Raw genomic sequence first — 18903 nt, forward strand, 5'->3', positions numbered from 1 at the left:
AAATCATGGGAGGGTTTAAGAAAGGCAATGGCCTGATCTGACCTATGTTTTTAACGGACCACTCTGGGCAGTTCCCTGGCAGTCCAGTGGTTAGGACTCTGCACGTTCACTGCTGAGGACGCGGGTTCAATCCCTGGTCAGGGAACTAAGAATCTGCAAGCTGCGCAGTGTGGCCAAAAAAAAATAGACCACTGTGGCTGGCTGAGAAGAACAGATCAAGGGAGCCCAGGTAGGAGGGAGGTGTGGAACAGGGGGTGGCAGTGGAAAAGGAGAGAAGTGATCAGATTTGGGATATATTCTGGAGGACAGGCAGACGGGAATTGCTGATGGAGAGGAAGGTTCAAAGAAGGCCATGTGGTGGCTTGTTTGCTGCCGAGTCAATTCATGCCCTGAGCAGTGGAAGCTCCCATGACCGGAATCCCTGACCCTCCTTCTGCTGAGCTGGATGCAACTCGGAGACCTTCAGGTCACCCCTGGATCTTACATCCACAGAGTGTGAGCCCGGGGAGGTGGGGAAACGTGCCCAGGTAAAGGTAGAGGTCCCCTAGCTCCCAGTCCAGAACCTGCCTGACCCACTGGCCTCGATTTATTTCTTGGGCAAACCAGGAGCTGGTCATCTAAGGTGCCGCCCCGGGCAAGGGGATTATCGAGAGATATTCTGCATGTAAAAGCTAGAAATGACCACAATTCCAAGCGATAGAGAATGGCCTAGCCAATTGTGCTTCATAACAGATGCACCAGATATGTAAATACTCAGGTGTTTCCAACTGTGGAGATACATAAGAAATACGTATTTTGGTCTTCATCCAAGGTTTCTGGCTCACAGTTCCCCAAACCCTGTAATTCCTAAGTGATTAGAGCCATAGGGCATCTTTAATTATAATATCTGGTTTTTATCCTCAGTTCCTAAGATAGCTTCAGAGTGATAAAAGTGAAACGAGTGTCTTCTGTGATTCACAACAAACCCCTTTCAACCACACCTGAGTTTATGTTAATGGGGTGATTTTTGGAAAGCCGCTAGGTAACCTAAGGATGGGAGCTAGTTGCCAGACCAACCAAGTGATTAGAGGGTTGGAACTTTCAGTGCAGCCCTCCCTGAACAACCTCTAGAGAGGGGAGAGGGGCTGGAGTTTGAATCAATCATCAATGGCCAAGATTTAATCAGTCGTGCCCTATATAAGGAAGCCTCCATAAAAAACCCCAGAGGGTAGGATTCAGAGAGCCTCCCGGTTGGCAAATAAGGAGACATCCATGTGCTGGGAGGGCGGCACAGAAGCTTCTGTGGTCAGGACCCTTCTGGACCTCGTGCTATGCATCTCTTCGTATGGCTGTTCATTCGTATCCTTTAATATCCTTTGTAATAAGCCAGTAATCGAGTAAGTAAACTTTTCCTGAGTTCTGTGAGCCACTCTAACAGATTAATCAAGCCCAAGGAGGGGGTCACGGGAACCTCTGATTTATACCAGGTCGTCAAAAGCACAGGTAATAACCTGGACCTTTGATTGGCATCTGAAGTGAGGGTCAGTCTTGTAGGACTGAGCCCTTAGCCTGGGGGATCTGATGCTGTCTCCAGGTAGATGGAGTCCGAATTGAGTTACATTGTAGGACACCCAGCTGGCGTCGCAGAATTGCTTGAGAAGACCACCCCACTCCTCCAGCACCCCCCCACACACGTGGTGGGCAGCAGTGTCAGAAGTAAAGCAGAGTGTTGAGGGTAGAGGAGACACAAGGTTACGCTTTCACATAAGAGTGTATAAATAGAAAATAAAAACAGCAGGCGCAAACTCTGACAACTATATAAAAGGTATGTCCACGTACTGATTAAGATTTGAAGGGAATTTGGTGGAATGTAAATAAAGCGTGGGGATTTTCCGTGTTCTTTTTTTTTTCTGTAGAGACGATGATATTTATGTAAAACAGTTTTATAAGTCAATGAAAATGGCTTATAAAATTACCCAACAAACCACCCCTGTTTCAGACGTACCATATGGATGCTTAAGCGCCAGGAGGTTTAAAAATAACAAAAAACTGCTCTTTCCACATAGAAAATACTCAGATGCACCAAGCTAACCTTCCCTTTCTTGTTAGCAGAGGGTGTTGCTGCAAACCAGCCTTTGAGCCCCCGGGTTTTCAGCTCCTGGCCTGGACCGTGTAGTCTCTCACCTCTGCCCTCAAAGCCTTAATCTGCTATTCATGGCATTTGAGATGGTTGCTGGGGAAACAAAACAAATGTCATGTAGGGTTAGAAGGCAATTTTAGGGGGAGATGAAGCACAGAGGATCATGAATCCAGAGACATACAAGTCCACACTGATTCATTCAGGAAAAAAAAGGAAGCAGACATACGCAGGCCAGTCGATTCTGAAATCAATTCCTTGCCTCCCAGCCAAGGGGATGGAGGGAGCAGCAAAGGGCAAAAGGCTCAGAAGCCATGGTTCTTAGTTAGCTACAGAGCACACCGTGTGATCTTCCATGTGACTGCTACCCAGATAACTGTGTACCCTGTGGTACCCAGAGATGTGATCCACAAGCCGAGCAGCGGTCCTGCATTCGGGTTAATTCCCATTTCAGCTGTGAGAAAATCTGGGTGATGGAGGGTGAAGACAGGAGAGAGTGATGAAGGCTGAGCCAGGCTTCTGTAACCCCCAGCAAGCCACCTGGTCTCTTGGGGCCTTTGTTTTCTCATCTGTAAAATGGCAGATTGGACTGTTTTGTTCCTGAGGCCTCTTCCAGTGAGTTTGACTGTCATGACTGCCCCCCCCCCTTTATTTTTTTTGCGGTACGCTGGCCTCTCGCTGTTGTGGCCTCTCCCGTTACGGAGCACAGGCTCCGGATGCGCAGGCTCAGCGGCCATGGCTCACGGGCCCAGCCGCTCCGCGGCATGTGGGATCTTCCCGGACCGGGGCACGAACCCGTGTCCCCTGCATCGGCAGGCGGACTCTCAACCACTGCGCCACCAGGGAAGCCCATGACTGCCCCTTTAAATAGCCAGCCCAGGTCATTACCTGGCAGCTTCCTCATTTTTATGCTACATTTTTAGGAAACCCATGATTCAATTTTACTGGTTGCATTGGAAAAACTTCTGTTCCCAAAATGAAAATGAGAGTCTGTAAATTAAGTTAAGCCCTTTGGCCACCAGCGGAAGCTGCCCTTCCTCACCCTGGCAAGGAAACTGCTTTTATCTGGGATTCTAGGAGCAATTCCTGGCAGCAGTCAGTCCATTTGCAGCTATCTCTGCTGCTGGATTTGCTCTCCCCTGGTACCTCCTGGGTCCACCCTAATATCACAGTCACCCTAGGAAACCCAGAGCAGGAGTAGAAAGAACACACACACACACAGAAGCTACTCTATTTACTTGCTGTGTGACCTCAGGCAGATCTCCTAACCTCTCTGGGCTTTAGTTTACTCTTCTATGATTCATTCATTCCTTAATTCATTGAAAGAATATTTACTGAGTGCTTGCTATGTACCAGCAATGAACAAAAGAGACAATCATCCCTGTCCTGATAAAGCTGACATTCTGAGATGAGGGGAAAACAATAAAAATAAATAAGCCAGTGATATGGCATGTCAGAAGGTGGTAAGTGATCTGGACAAAAATAAAAAGGAGTTGGAATAGTGATGTCTTCCTACTGCCTACCCCTAAGGGTTGTGATGAGGACTGAATGAGCTGATGCTCATTAAATTTCTTCCTCAAACAGTAATGGGCTGTGCAAATATAAAGAATAATTATAATATATAAATGAACATTTTGTTCAATGAGAGCATTTACAGAGATCCCAAAGGCCCAGAGAATGTGGTGATCCAGGGATGGAGAACCCAAGTCAGCTTGAATCATGGCCTGGGGCTGGAAGGGAACTTGGACATCCGCTAGCCCAGGGATCTGGCTGTCCCTCGGAATCACCCAGGTGCTTTGAAAAACTGCCGAGGTCAAGGTCACACGGCAGATGCCCTTGAACCAGAGTCTCTGGGGGCAGGGCCAGGCATTCATGTTGTTTCTTACAAGCTGCCCTGGTGATGTTATGTGTGATCAGGGTCGAGAGCAGCATCTGACCATAGAGAGGGGGGTGACTTGCCTAAAGGCTGGTACCCAGGCCTGAGATCTTTCCTCTGCCAGGCCCAGTGTCATTGTGTGCCACTCAGCACCTCATTCCCTTCCATGCTGGGAGCCCCCACGGGGCTGTCACCGCGTCTCGGCCACACCTCCCACCTTGCTGCAAGCCGGAGTGGCCCTCTTACCTGAAGGCTAAGAAACTGTGTTACTTCTCAGTGATGGCCAGGCTGTTGATCATTCCAACTTCAATTTCTGGTATGGGCTGAATTGTCCCCCACACCCACTCCTGACTCACTCCCCCCTCCGCCCCCAGAAAATTCCTGTTGGAAGTCCTAACCTCTAATACTTTCGAATATGATTGTATTTGGAGATAGGGCCTTTAAAGAGGTAATTAAAGTAAAATGAAGTTGTATGGTTGGGCCCTAATCCAATGTGATTGGTGTCCCTATAAGAAGAGGAGATTAGGACACAGACGCAGAAGGAAGACCATGTGCGGACACAGGAAGAAGACCGCCATCTACAAGCCTAGGAGGGAGGTTCTCAGAAGAAACGGACCCAGACCTTAGATTTCCAGCCTCCAGAACTCGGAGGGAATAAATGTCTGTTCTTTAGGCCACCCAGTCTCTGGTACTTTGTTCTGGCAGCCCTAGCAGTCATACCACCTCGTAATTGGTCACATCACGGGCATCCCGTCCCCTGTGGCACTGGAAGGAGAAAGCGTATTTGATTCCCTTGCAGCCTAAGAACCTTGTGTACCCTTCAAGTCTCAAGACTAAGCTCAACTGTCAGTTCCCAGGGAACTTTTATAACCCCAATCGCATGTACCTTCACTTGCTTCTGTTCTGGACAAGGTGGTTGTTATTCTTCCTCTCCGAACAGACCATGAGCTTCTCGGGTCCTGTTCACCTGTGTGTCCTCCGCAGCATCAAGCACAATTCTCTAAACAGATGTCCGGGAAAGTCATGAATGAAGATATGAAATACAGTCTTTGGCCAGGGTTTCTTGGATCATCGGGTAAGAGTGAATAATAAAAATTAAAATTATAGGGCTTCCCTGGTGGCACAGTGGTTGAGAGTCCGCCTGCCAATGCAGGGGACACGGGTTTGTGCCCCGGTCTGGGAGGATCCCACACGCCGCGGAGCGGCTGGGCCCGTGAGCCATGGCCGCTGAGCCTGCGCGTCCGGAGCCTGTGCTCCGCAACGGGAGAGGCCACAACAGTGAGAGGCCCGCGTACCGCAAAAAAAAACAAAAACAAAAAAAAACACAAAAAATTAAAATTATAGGTCATGTTTAGGGAGCATGTGTTACATGCATAAGTCATTTGTCTAGACAATTCTATGAAGTAGATACTATTATTTATTGCATTTTACACATGAAGAAATTGAGGCTTGAACAAGTTAGTACAATTTGCCCAAGGGCACCCACCGTGAGGTTAGCCCTACAGTAGGAATTGACCTTGACCTTCAGGGACATATGCCCTCCATTCTCAATTTCACTAAGGATCCTGATGTGACCATTTGTTCGTCTCTTGCTCCCATCACTCTCTGGGCCTGCTGTCCTTTCCAGTCTTATCTGGACTTCTCCCCAGCCCCGTGGGCGGCTTCTGCTCTTCAAACCTGCCCTGGGCTCTGGGTCAGAGCGGGCCATTCCTTCCAGAGAGATGCTCTCCTGTCCCTCCCAGTCACAAATGGCCTTCCTTCAAGATCCCACATCCTTCCATGAAGTCCCTCTAAGCCCCCAGCCAAAGTCTGGCCCCCCTTCTTGGGGAGCCCTAGAGCTGTGTCTGTCCCCAAACCATCACCTGTGATTCTGTCTTACACTACAGCTGGCTATTTGCAGACCCATCTCTCCTGTTCTGTTTTGGGCTTTGGAGGCCTGAGTTTATATTTCCCAGAGCATTTAGGTTTTTGTTTTGTTTTATTTTGGTAATTTTGGCTGTGCCGTGAGGCGTGCAGCATGTGGGATCTTAGTTCCCCGACCGGGGATCGAACCCATGCCCCCTGCACTGGAAGCACGGAGTCTTAACCACTAGACCGCCAGGGAAGTCCATCCCAGAGCATCTAATGCTAAACAGATTTTTTTAAATGTGTTGGTTTGCAAAATGAACTCATTTGCCTTATAGCACCCTCTCCTTTGAATGGACTTGGCCTTTCCCAACTGTGGACAGCCAGCAGGGGACTGACAGAAGATGCTTGGTAGGGCTACAGGATATCCAGGACCAATCCCAAGAGCTTCCGATGGCGTCTCGTTTTGCCTGGAACTACTCTGCCTTGGGATGGAAAAGCAAAACATTCCAGTGAGAGGAAACCATTTTGGGATTTACTAATCAGGCAGCCAGAGGAATTAGGCGGGGAGGACTCAGTCATCCAGGGGCGCTAAAGATCACAGAATCCTGGCTGCCCACAGGCCTGGACATTGTGGAATTTTCTAGAAAGACTGGTGTCCCCGGGGGCGGGTCTGCTCCCAGGATGGGCGGATTAGAGAATTGTTCAGGTTGAGCCTCATCCTTCTTCTCTCTGTCCCTCTCTACAAGGTGAACTGAGTGGGGCACAGCACAGGGGAAGCATGTCTGCAACAGCCTGCATGGGTCAAGTGACAATGTCCTCTACTTTGGTGGCATCTGTACAGCTCACACAGCTCGTTCACTCTGCTGACGCGACAGTCTGGAGATTCAGCAGGTCAGGTCAAGTTTGGGCAGCTCTGACGCTGGCCAGCTGCACTTGCCAAGTATTTTTTCACTCCTTGGTCACTTATTCTTATGGTTAACCTGTGAGGCAGGAAGGATCATTACCCCTGTTTTACACACACGAAAAAGGGCCACAAAATGATGTGGCCAAGATGCCAGGAAGGCAAAACTTGAAGCACAGCAACTTAACTCTGAATCCCAATTTCTTTCCAGATTTTAAGCCCACAAATCCTCTAGCCTGCTTCTCCTCCACCCGCTAACTGACATCCCATTAGACACCATCAGACTGAGTTTAAGGGGAGCCGGTTATTCTTCTAGGCATCTCCTTAGACTGCATCACCTAGTCCAGCTCTTCCCACTGCACAGATGAGAAAGGGACTTGCCTATGGTCACCTGGGGAGCCAGGAGTAGTCCAGGTTAGAACCTGGGCTTTCAACTGGCTCTTTCCTACACAGGTGTCAAGTGTAAAAACGCATGACCAATGAAACCAGAGTCTGTTTCAGAGAAAAATCATTTCACAAATTAGGGCAGGTAGTGAGTGACGATCCAACAGGACAGCTGCTGGGATCCCAGGGAAGCAGCCAGCTTTGAGAAGCCGGTGGCAGTGCCCCAAATGCAACACTGGTCAAACAGGAAATGTACCAAAATTTGTTTTCAAAACCATGCCCTTTGCTGTTTGTCAAATGCAAAACACAGAAGAGTTTATAATGGCCAAGTTCAGAGGCCATGGCACAAAATCAAAGTAATTCCCAAACCATTTAGCACACTGCTGACGGAACCACCTTCCAACAGCCAGCTCACCATTGCCTTTAGGATCAAGGACAGTCATTAGGTCAGCATTCAGGGCCTGCCTTAGTTGTCCTTAGCTCATCTCTCCAGCGTTACCTTCTACTATGCACCTATTTATACCCAACCCTTCAACCAACTACACTTGCTCCCACAAATGCTGAACACTATCTTTAGGCTTTTGTTTCCTCTCTCCTGATAGCCATTCCTTCCAACCCCACTTTGTGAAATTCCTGCTTCTCCTATAAGCTCTGGTTCATTTTATTGCTCTTTTTTCTAGCTTCTTGAGTTGAATGTGTTGTTTATTTAGACTTAATTCTTTCTGTTTTCTAATACATGGACTTAAGGCTACTATGCATTTTCTTCTGAATACAACCATGGCCACATCCCAAATGTCTTAGTAGGGAGCACTCTCACTGTTCATTTCCAAAACCAGTTTTGTTTTCCTCTTAACTAAAGAACTATTTAGAGGGGTAGTTTTGTATTTCCAAGTGGTTAGATTGGTTTTTCTATGCTTTTATGGTTAATTTTGAATTTTATTATATTATGGTTAATGAATGTGGCACATGGGTGCTGTAAGACTGAATATTTGTGTCTTCCCTCCCCCACAAATTCGTATGTAGAAATCTAATCCCTAAAGTGATATCATTTGGAGGTGGAGCCTTTGGGAAGTGACTAGGTCACGAGGGTGGAGCCCTCATGAACGGGATTGGTGCCTTTATATATATTTATATATATATATATATATAATATATATGTATATATATGATATATAATAAATATATATTATATATATTTTATAAATATATATAATATACACTTAAAATATATATTATATATATTTTACAAATATGTATTTTTGTAAAATATATATTTTACAAAATGGATGGAACCCCTGGCCTTGCATTGGAAGCACAGAGTCTTAACCACTGGACCACCAGGGAAGTCCCCACATTCCTTTATAAATGAGTGTCCAGAGAGATCCCTTGCCCCTCCCACCGTGTGAGGACCCAGTGAAAAGACAGAAGTCTATGAATCAGGAAGCGCCTCTCATCAGACACTGAATCTGCTGGTGACTCAATCTTGGACTTAGCCTCCAGAACTGTGAGAAATAAATTTCTGTTGTTTGTAAGCCATCCAGTCTATGGTATTTTGTTATAGCAGCCCGAATAAATTAAGACGATGAGATTTCTGCTTTTTGTGATTTGTTGAAAATTTCCTTGTAGACTAATACTTGATAATCATTAGTGATGTTAGATATATGCTTGAAAAGAATGTGCTTTTTGGGGTACAAAGTTATATATAAAGATACACATATAATCTATGTATTTATATAATCTATCACATAATTATGTATCATGATACTAGATTATATTATTATACAAGGTATATTTTGTGTAATGCAATATATATTTATGTTACATATAATATGTAATTAAGCTGTTTAATTTTTATTTAACATTTTGTTATCTATATTTCTTTTTTGCCTACCATATTTCTTATGATATATATTAAAATCTTTCCTTCCTGTTCATATACCATCTCCTCTGTGAACTTCTTCCGAATGCCCTAGGCAAGCTATTTCAAGGCTGACTGCTGTCTCTGAGATGAGTCCATTTTTAGACGGGTTGCTGGTACCCTAAGCATGACTTTGTCCTCCGTGTCCCTTTTCCTCCAAGCCTGGAGTGCCATTCCTCTCTCCTCTTTATCCTATGTGCTCACCTCTTCTCAAGATCCACATTGTGTTTTTCTTTTTCTTCGTGACTTCCCCAGACACTTCCTTGAGTTTCTGTTGAGCTCAACAACTGTGTTTTTGTCTGTTAAACAGTAATCACACATGCCTGGCTGACCTTCTGGGTTACTGTGAAGGCCAAAGGAGATAACGACTGTGAAAATGCTTTGAAAACTCTCAGGTACAAATGTCAAATTATTTACAATAATTAATAATTAGACCCATAATGACCGGAACACAAAACATCGTGACTGTGTTATGGCCACGTGTGGGGCAATATTGTCCGGAACTATTACCAGCACTTGAGGGACGCCTGTCAATCAAGGATGAGGCCTGCTTAGGAAATAAAGTAAAGCATCCTATGAGCTCTTTTTACACAACTGATCATGGAACGGCATTCTGAGGTCAGACGCTGCTCTCAGAGATACGCTTGGGAAGAATGTGGTCAAAGTTTTGCTTCTCTTCTGTAAAACTTGGTGGCTCGTTGTTTAGATTTCAAAGATGTTATTTTCCCAGTGGGTATCTTTAATGCTTCTGTACTGTAAGGAAATACAAAGTCTTCAAGGAAAAGTCTTTTTCTTCTGACTTAAGAGGCAGAGAGAATAATCCTCTGCATGTAAAGAAGTTGATCTGATTTTTCTCTTCCTACCAGGGCAGCCACCAAATACTCAATAATGTTATTACTTATTTAGAGCATATTAGATACCAGAACACTGCTAGTGTTACTGAGTCCAAACTCGCTCTCCTTGCTGCACAACAGGCCAATAAATTGGGAGGCGAGGTGTTGAGGCAAGGAATACAACTTTATTCGGAAAGCCAGCAGACCGAGAAGATGGCGGACTAGGGTCCCCAAGAAAACCATCTTATGGGGTCTGGATGCCAGTTTCCTTTATAGAATCAGAGAGGGAAGGAAAGTAAAAAGGCAGAATAGAGAGGGAGAGGTGGGGAGGAAGTAAAGTAAAAAGGGCCATCAGTCTTGACATCTCCTGGAATAGTCAGCCTGGGGGGAGGGGATGTGATAAATGTGTTAATTTCTTCTTTCTCGCAGCCATTCACAGGTGGGTAGGGTTCCCTGAGGTAGGCCATTATGCATGATTATAATACCAAAAGCAACGAAAAGCAAAAGCTAAAGTCAAAGAAACAGATCCAACATGTAGTCAACATTGGCTCTTCCCTGTTACATTAGATGATCTACAAGTGTTTTTGAAAAAATTGTGCACCTCAGATTGGGACTTGAACCCACGCGGCTGGGACTCGAACCCAGACAAAACCCCCAGTCTTCCAACTGAGATCACACACCTGGTTTCAGGACTTAATGAAGCTCAGTTTCTTGATGTCTCATCACAGAAAGAATTCAGTGAGAGACAAAGTGATAGGTAAGAAGTGGATTTTTTTAGAGAGAAACCCACTCCACATGGGCCATCTCAGAAGGTGAGAAAGGCCTTGGGAGAAACACACTCCACAGATGGAGCGTGGGCCATCTCAGGAGGTGAGAAAGGTACCAGGGCACGGGGTTGTCAGTTTTTATAGGAGTGGGTAATTTCATAGGCTAATGAGTGGGAAGAGTATTCCAGCTATTTTAGAAAGGGGCAGGGATTTCCAGGAATTGGGCCACCGCCCACTTTTTGATCCTTCTGGTCTGTCTTGGAACTGTCATGGCGCCTGCGGGTGTGTCATTTAGCTTCTTTTTTTTTTTTTTTTTTTTTTTGTGGTACGCGGGCCTCTCACTGTTGTGGCCTCTCCCGTTGCGGAGCACAGGCTCCGGACGTGCAGGCTCAGCGGCCATGGCTCACGGGCCTAGCTGCTCCACGGCATGTCGGATCTTCCTGGACTGGGGCACGAACCCATGTCCCCTGCATCGGCAGGCGGACTCTCAACCACTGCGCCACCAGGGAAGCCCTCATTTAGCTTCTTGATGTGAGTGTATACTGAGGCTCAAGGTCTAGTGGAAGTCGACTTGTCTGCCATCTTGGACCCACTTGGTTCTAATCAGTTCATGTCATGTCCTTGGGCTATGTCTTTCTTTCAAAGGTTGTGCCCTGCCTCCTTCCCTCCTGTTTCATTTTCATTAACCCTTACTGCAGTATTTTATTATTCCCATTTTGAAGGTGAGGAAACTAAGTTTTACAGAGGTTAGGATTAGGAGTCTTGCCCTAAATTGCACAGTGGTGAATCAGCATCTGAGCCCAGGTCTGTCTGACTCCAAAACCTGGGTCCTATGATCCCCTGCAGAGATCCTTACCATCTGGACTCCATCAGAAGGCTCCTACCTGGGCTCCTTGCCTCCTCCTTACTTCAGGGTATCCCACCCGCTTCTGCCAGGTCAACTGTCCTGCAGCCCCACCTTGCACAATTCTCCTTCACTTCCACCCTTCCTGAAAGCCTTACTCAGGGTGAAGTCCAAATCCTTCGCAAATCAGACTTTGACTCCCACACCCCCAGGCTTGTTTCCTTTATTGTACAAAGTCCAGGCCAGGCCAATTCAGTGATTCTGCTTTTTGCTGCTCCTTTGCTTAGGTCTTCCTCTTCTCTGCAGGATCTTTCCTCTTTTTCTCTACTTACGTGAGGCTTATTCTTTCTTCCCAGCCTAACTCATCCTTTCTCTCTCATGAGGACTTTCTTGCTGAGTTCACATCTCAGTGATCTCTCCACCCTCAGAATTTCCATGGCATCCATCCATCCCTCCATCATCCATCCATCCATTCACCCAGAGCTGACTGATCTGAGGCACAGTATAGGCACTAAGGATAGAGACATAGTCCTGACTACAGAATTATGAGCAGGTAATTACAATCCAATTCAACAGCACTTGCCGATTTCAAGTGATGTCAGTGTACCAAGCACCATGGAAATGTGGTGATGAATGAGAGAAACATGATTCCTGTCCCAGTGGAGCTCACAGCCTGGTGGGGGAGAACTCCAGTGCGATTAAATGGGAGGGGCCCTAACCTGGACTTCTGTGGATGGTCAAGGAAGGCTTTGAGAACCAGAGAGCATATATCATCTAGCTCTGCCTGGATGGTTTCAGAAAATTTCTCAGAGTCTACAGCATTTAATCTGGGAACTAAATGTACCCAGCGAGAAAGAAAAACATAAGTGGATGGTTGCATCAGTCCTTTAGTATCATTTAGGTAGCCACCCAATTCTGTGAGGAATTAAAAACAGCTGTCCTTGTTTTACAACTCTTGTCTTTACAGTACCAGAGGTGTGGCTTCAGAAACAATTCAAAGCCCATCAAATTTTTTTTTTTAAACTACTCCCCAAACCTCCCCTATTTATCTTAAGAGGCTTGTACGCATTGATGATGGCAGACTCAGAGACTTGTGGATCCACCCGTGGAACAGAATGGAGACCCAGAAAGATACGCCCAAGCCCATATGTTTGGCAAAAGTGCAAAAGCAAAAAGATGGCCTCTCCTTCCAGTGGGGGGAGGGCCATCGGACATGGGCAGGCAAAACACCCAAACAAGCAAGCAAGCCAGCCAGCAAACAACAGACCAAAAAACCCTTGACCTAAACTTCATACCTCAGACAAACAGGAACCCCAAAAGGATCATGAACCTCCATGTCCTCATTTGTCACACCACCTACAAAAATAAACTCCTCATGGATCAAAGACATGGAGCTTGCATTTCTCTCCCTGTGCCTTTGAGATGTAAATGTTCTACCTGGTCTTCTCCAGGAACTCTTTTCAAGCCATCTCTTTATTTATTTTTAAAATTTTATTTATTTTTGCTGCATTGGGTCTTCATTGCTGCACGCAGGCGTTCTCTAGTTGCGGCAAGCAGGGGCCACTCTTCGTTGCGGTGTGCGGGCTTCTCATTGCAGTGGCTTCTCTTGTTGCAGAGCATGGGCTCTAGGCACGTGGGCTTCAGTAGTTGTGGGATGCAGGCTCAGTAGTTGCGGCTTGCGGGCTCTAGATCGCAGGCTCAGTAGTTGTGGCACACGGGCTTAGATGCTCTGCGGCATGTGGGATCTTCCCGGACCAGGGATTGAACCTGTGTCCCCTGCATTGGCAGGTGGATTCTTAACCACTGTGCCACCAGGGAAGTCCCCAGGCCATCTATTTAAAAATGCAAATTTCAGGAAGGTAACTTATCAAAAGAAGGAAAACCAAAAGGGGTAAAGGTCATTTGGAGCTTGACTTGTCAAGGAGAAATGCAAATCTTAAGTCTTCTCCACAAACATTAGTAAAAGGGCTCTAGCCATCTGAACAGATGACCTTGAGTTGTTCCATCTGCCAGAAATCCAATTTGAATCAAACCTATTTTGTAACTTGTGGGGTTTATGTTATTGTACCTGATTCATGGCTGAAGTTTTGGAACAGGAGTTATGGGTTCTCTGTTTGTGCCTGTTGGTATGTGTCTTGTAGATGTGATGTTTTCTACCTTAGGATGGCATTGCCAAAATTAATTTGTAAAAGTGTTTCATTTAATTGGTTTAAAGAAAATTAAGGGCTTATATAAATTCTCAGAAATATAACAGAAACTAACCCAAATGAATTTCAGGTTCATGTAATTTCGGAAAATATTTGGTATTAAACCTAGTTTAAGTTTGTTGGTTTAATTAATACAGGCATGTCTTTAGAGTTATATATGACTACTGTTCTAAATATAAAACAATTTCTGTAGAAATAGCTGCATCTGGAAAACTACCAAACTGCTTCTGGAAAGTTCCTCATGATGTATAGAGTTGGCTTTTGTTAAACTTATTCTATGGGGAGTGGACGTCACCTTTTCCAGGATACACATGTGGTAACTCAGCCACATGTGGATTCATTTAAGTAAGCACACATTGAGAGTATATGAGGGGCAAGGAACTGAGTTTGGTACTATGAGAGACACAAGATTACTATGTCCTCTGCTTTTGAGGAGTTGGTATCTAGACATAGCAATTCTTTTTATATGTGCAGCACTTTGCAATTTATAAAATTTCTGCATATGCATATACATCATCTCACTTGAGTCTAACAACACTTTGAGATACGGGGCAGATGTTGCATCAGCATTTTACACATCAGGAAACAGACTTAGGCAAAGGCACACATTCAAGGTCACATGATGCAGTAGATGCGATCGGGATACTACATTTTAAAAAATATTAATATGCTTTTCTCCTTTATATTTACTTACCTGACTTCCCCCTGTTCTGCCAGGTTACCTGTGTTTTCCGAATGTTTTATCAACCACAGTGATACTTCCACTGTGGGTGATATGTGAGGACAGTTTTCCTGTCATAAACTGGTTACATGAAAGCCACATTTTTAAAGATTTCCCTCCAGTGAAAATTATTTTTGTTGGAGTGGTTTTTATTTTTACTTCTTAACTACATTCTTTTTTTTTCCCAGCACACCACCATCCCCTCCCCACTGCGGTTTCCCCACCTTGGTGTCCATACGTTTGTTCTCTACATCTGTGTCTCAATTTCTGCCCTGCAGACTGGTTCATCTGTACCATTTTTCTAGGTTCCACATACATGCGTTAATATACAATATTTGTTTTTCTCTTTCTTACTTCACTCTGTATGACAGTCCCTAGATGCATCCATGTCTCAACAAATGACCCAATTTCGTTCCTTTTTATGGCTGAGTAATGTTCCATTGTATATATGTACCACATCTCTGTATCCATTCGTCTGTCGATGGGCATTTAGGTTGCTTCCCTGACCTGGGTATTGTAAATAGTGCTGCAATGAACATTGGGGTGCATGTGTCTTTTTGAATTATGGTTTTCTCTGGGTATGTGCCCAGTAGTGGGATTGCTGGGTCATATGGTAATCCTATTTTTAGTTTTTTAAGGAACCTCCATACTGTTCTCCATAGTGGCTGTATCAATTTACATTCCCACCAACAGTGCAACAGGGTTCCCTTTTCTCCACACCTCTCCAGCATTTGTTGTTTGTAGATTTTCTGATGATGCCCATTCTAACTGGTGTGAGGTGATACCTCATTTCACTTTTGATTTGCATTTCTCTAATAATAAGTGATGTTGAGCAGCTTTTCATGTGCTTCTTGGCCATCTGTATGTCTTCTTTGGAGAAATGTCTATTTAGGTCTTCTGCCCATTTTTGGATTGGGTTGTTTCTTTAATATTGAGTTGCATGAGCTGTTTATGTATTTTGGAGATTAATCCTTTGTCAGTTGATTCATTTGCAAATATTTTCTCCTATTCTGAGGGTTGTCTTTTCGTCTTGTTTATGGTTTCCTTTGCTGTGCAAAAGCTTTGAAGTTTCATTAGGTCCCATTTGTTTATTTTTGTTTTTATTTCCATTACTCTAGGGGGTGGGTCAAAAAAGATCTTGCTGTGATCTATGTCAGAGTGTTCTTCCTATGTTTTCCTCTAAGAGTTTTATAGTGTCCAGTCTTACATTTAGGTCTCGAATCCATTTTGAGTTTATTTTTGTGTATGGTGTTAGGGAGTGTTCTAATTTCATTCTTTTACATGTAGCTGTCCAGTTTTCCCAGCACCACTTATTGAAGAGACTGTCTTTTCTCCATTGTATATCTTTGCCTCCTTTGTCATAGATTAGTTGACCATAGGTGCATGGGTTTATCTCGGGGCTTTCTATCTTGTTCCATTGATCTATGTTTCTGTTTTTGTGCCAGTACCATATTGTCTTGATTACTGTAGCTTTGTAGTATAGTCTGAAGTGAGGGAGTCTGATTCCTCCAGTTGTTTTTTTCCCTCAAGACTGCTTTGGCTATTCTGGGTCTTTTGTGTCTCCATACAAATTTTAAGATGATTTGTTCTAGTTCTGTAAAAAATGCTATTGGTAATTTGATAGGGATTGTATTGAATCTGTAGATTGCTTTGGGTAGTATAGTCATTTTCACAGTATTGATTCTTCCAATCCAAGAACATGGTATATCTCTCCATCTGTTGGTATCATCTTTAATTTCTTTCATCAGTGTCTTATAGTTTTCTGCATACAGGTCTTTTGTCTCCGTAGGTAGGTTTATTCCTAGGTATTTTATTCTTTTTGTTGCAATGGCAAATGGGAGTGTTTCCTTAATTTCTCTTTCAGATTTTTCATCATTAGTGTATAGGAATGCAAGAGATTTCTGTGCATTAATTTTGTACTGCAACTTTACCAAATTCATTGATTAGCTCTAGTAGTTTTCTGGTAGCATCTTTAGGATTCTCTATGTATAGCATCACGTCATCAGCAAACAGTGACAGTTTTACTTCTTCTTTTCCAATTTGTATTCCTTTTATTTCCTTTTCTTCTCTGATTGCCATGGCTAGGACTTCCAAAACTATGTTGAATAATAGTGGTGAGAGTGGACATCCTTGTCTCGTTCCTGATCTTAGAGGAAATGCTTTCAGTTTTTCACCATTGAGAATGATGTCTGCTGTGGGTTTGTCATACATGGCCTTTATTATGTTGAAGTAGGTTCCCTCTATGCCCACTTTCTGGAGAGTTTTTATCATAAATGGATGTTGAATTTTGTCAAAAGCTTTTTCTGCATCTATTGAGATGATCATATGGTTTTTATTCTTCAATTTGTTAATGTGGTGTATCACATTGATTGATTTGTGTATATTGAAGAATCCTTGCATCCCTGGGATAAATCCCACTTGATCATGGTGTATGATCCTTTTAATGTGTTGTTGGATTCTGTTTGCTAGTATTTTGTTGAGGATTTTTGCATCTATATTCATCAGTGATATTGGTCTGTAATTTTCTTTTTTTTTTTTTTTTTTGTGGTATGCGGGCCTCTCACTGTTGTGGCCTCTCCCGTTGCGGAGCACAGGCTCTGGACGTGCAGGCCCAGCGGCCATGGCTCACGGGCCCAGCCGCTCTGCAGCATGTGGGATCCTCCCGGACCGGGGCACGAACCCACGTTCCCTGCATCGACAGGCGGACTCTCAACCACTGCGCCACCAGGGAAGCCCTCGTAATTTTCTTTTTTTGTAGTATCTTTGTCTGGTTTTGGTATCAGGGTGATGATGGCCTCATAGAATGAGTTTGGGAGTGTTCCTTCCTCTGCAATATTTTGGAAGAGTTTGAGAAGGATGGGTGTTAGCTCTTCTCTAAATGTTTGATAGAGTTCACCTGTGAAGCCATCTGGTCCTGGACTTTTGTTTGCTGGAAGATTTTTAATCACAGTTTCAATTTCACTACTTGTGATTGGTCTGTTCATATTTTCTATTTCTTCCTGGTTCAGTCTTGGAAGGTTATACCTTTCTAAGAATTTGTCCATTTCTTCCAGGTTGTCCATTTTTTTGGCATAGAGTTGCCTGTAGTAGTCTCTTAGGATGCTTTGTATTTCTGTGGTGTCTGTTGTAACTTCTCCTTTGTCATTTCTAATTTTATTGATTTGAGTCCTCTCCTTCTTTTTCTTGATGAGTCTGGCTAATGGTTTATCACTTTTGTGTATCTTCTCAAAGAACCAGCTTTTAGTTTTATTGATCTTTGCTATTGTTTTGTTTCTATTTCATTTATTTCTGCTCTGACCTTTATGATTTCTTTCCTTCTGCTAATTTTGGGTTTGTTTGTTCTTCTTTCTCTAGTTCCTTTAGGTGTAAGGTTAGATTGTTTACTTGAGATTTTTCTTGTTTCTTGAGGTAGGCTTGTATAGCTATAAACCTCCCTCTTAGAACTGCTTTTGCTGCATCCCATAGGTTTTGGATCATCGTGTTTTCATTGTCATTTGTCTCTAGGTATTTTTTGATTTCCTCTTTGATTTCTTCAGTGATCTCTTGGTTATTTAGTAATGTATTGTTTAGCCTCCATGTGTTTGTTTTTTTTACATTTTTTCCCCTGTAATTCATTTCTAATCTCATAGTGTTGTGGTCAGAAAAGATGCTTGATATGATTTCAATTTTCTTAAATTTACTGAGGCTTGATTTGTGACCCAAGATGTGATCTATCCTGGAGAATGTTCCGTGCACACTTGAGAAGAAAGTGTAATCTGCTGTTTTTGGATGGAATATCCTATAAATATCAATTAAATCTATCTGGTCTATTGTGTCATTTAAAGTTTCTGTTTCCTTATTAATTTTCTGTTTGGATGATCTGTCCATTGGTGTAAGTGAGGTGTTAAAGTCCCCCACTATTATTGTGTTACTGTCTATTTCCTCTTTTATAGCTGTTAGCAGTTGCCTTATGTATTGAGGTGCTCCTATGTTGGGTGCATATATAGTTATAATTGCTATATCTTCTTCTTGGATTGATCCCTTGATCATTATGTAGTGTCCTTCCTTGTCTCTTGTAACATTCTTTATTTTAAAGTCTATTTTATCTGATATGAGTATAGGTACTCCAGCTTTCTTTTGATTTCCATTTGCATGGAATATCTTTTTCCATCCCCTCACTTTCAGTCTGTATGTGTCCCTAGGTCTGAAGTGGGTCTCTTGTAGACAGCATATATATGGGTCTTGTTTTTGTATCCATTCAGCAAGCCTGTGTCTTTTGGTTGGAGCATTTTATCCATTCACGTTTAAGGTAATTATCGATATGTATGTTCCTATGACCATTTTCTTAATTGTTTTGGGTTTGTTTTTGTAGGTCCTTTTCTTCTCTTGTGTTTCCCACTTAGAGAAGTTCCTTTAGCATTTGTTACAGAGCTGGTTTGGTGGTTTTGAATTCTCTTAGCTTTTACTTGTCTGTAAAGCTTTTGATTTCTCCATCGAATGTGAATGAGA

At 43.6% G+C, this 18903-nt stretch overlaps 1 protein-coding gene across 3 annotated transcripts in view; it reads right to left on the reverse strand.

Annotated features, from left to right (window-relative positions):
* NCMAP (non-compact myelin associated protein) overlaps positions 1-18903 on the reverse strand; it is a 108417-nt gene that overhangs the window by 45627 nt on the left and 43887 nt on the right. Inside the window, exon 1 of one of the 3 annotated variants that reach the window (XM_060141070.1) lies at positions 4879-4972. The exons of 1 other annotated variant lie outside the window; for it this stretch is intronic. Coding sequence is in view for 1 of the 2 variants with exons in the window: in XM_060141058.1 (XP_059997041.1) it covers positions 4956-4992 (37 nt within the window). In the remaining variant the exon portion in view is untranslated. Of the gene's footprint in view, positions 1-4878; positions 4993-18903 lie in introns of those variants that run through there. One more of the 3 variants, XM_060141058.1, reaches the window with a different exon arrangement.

Source organism: Lagenorhynchus albirostris, chromosome 2 (genome assembly GCF_949774975.1).
Source record: "Lagenorhynchus albirostris chromosome 2, mLagAlb1.1, whole genome shotgun sequence".
NCBI lineage: Eukaryota > Metazoa > Chordata > Mammalia > Artiodactyla > Delphinidae > Lagenorhynchus > Lagenorhynchus albirostris.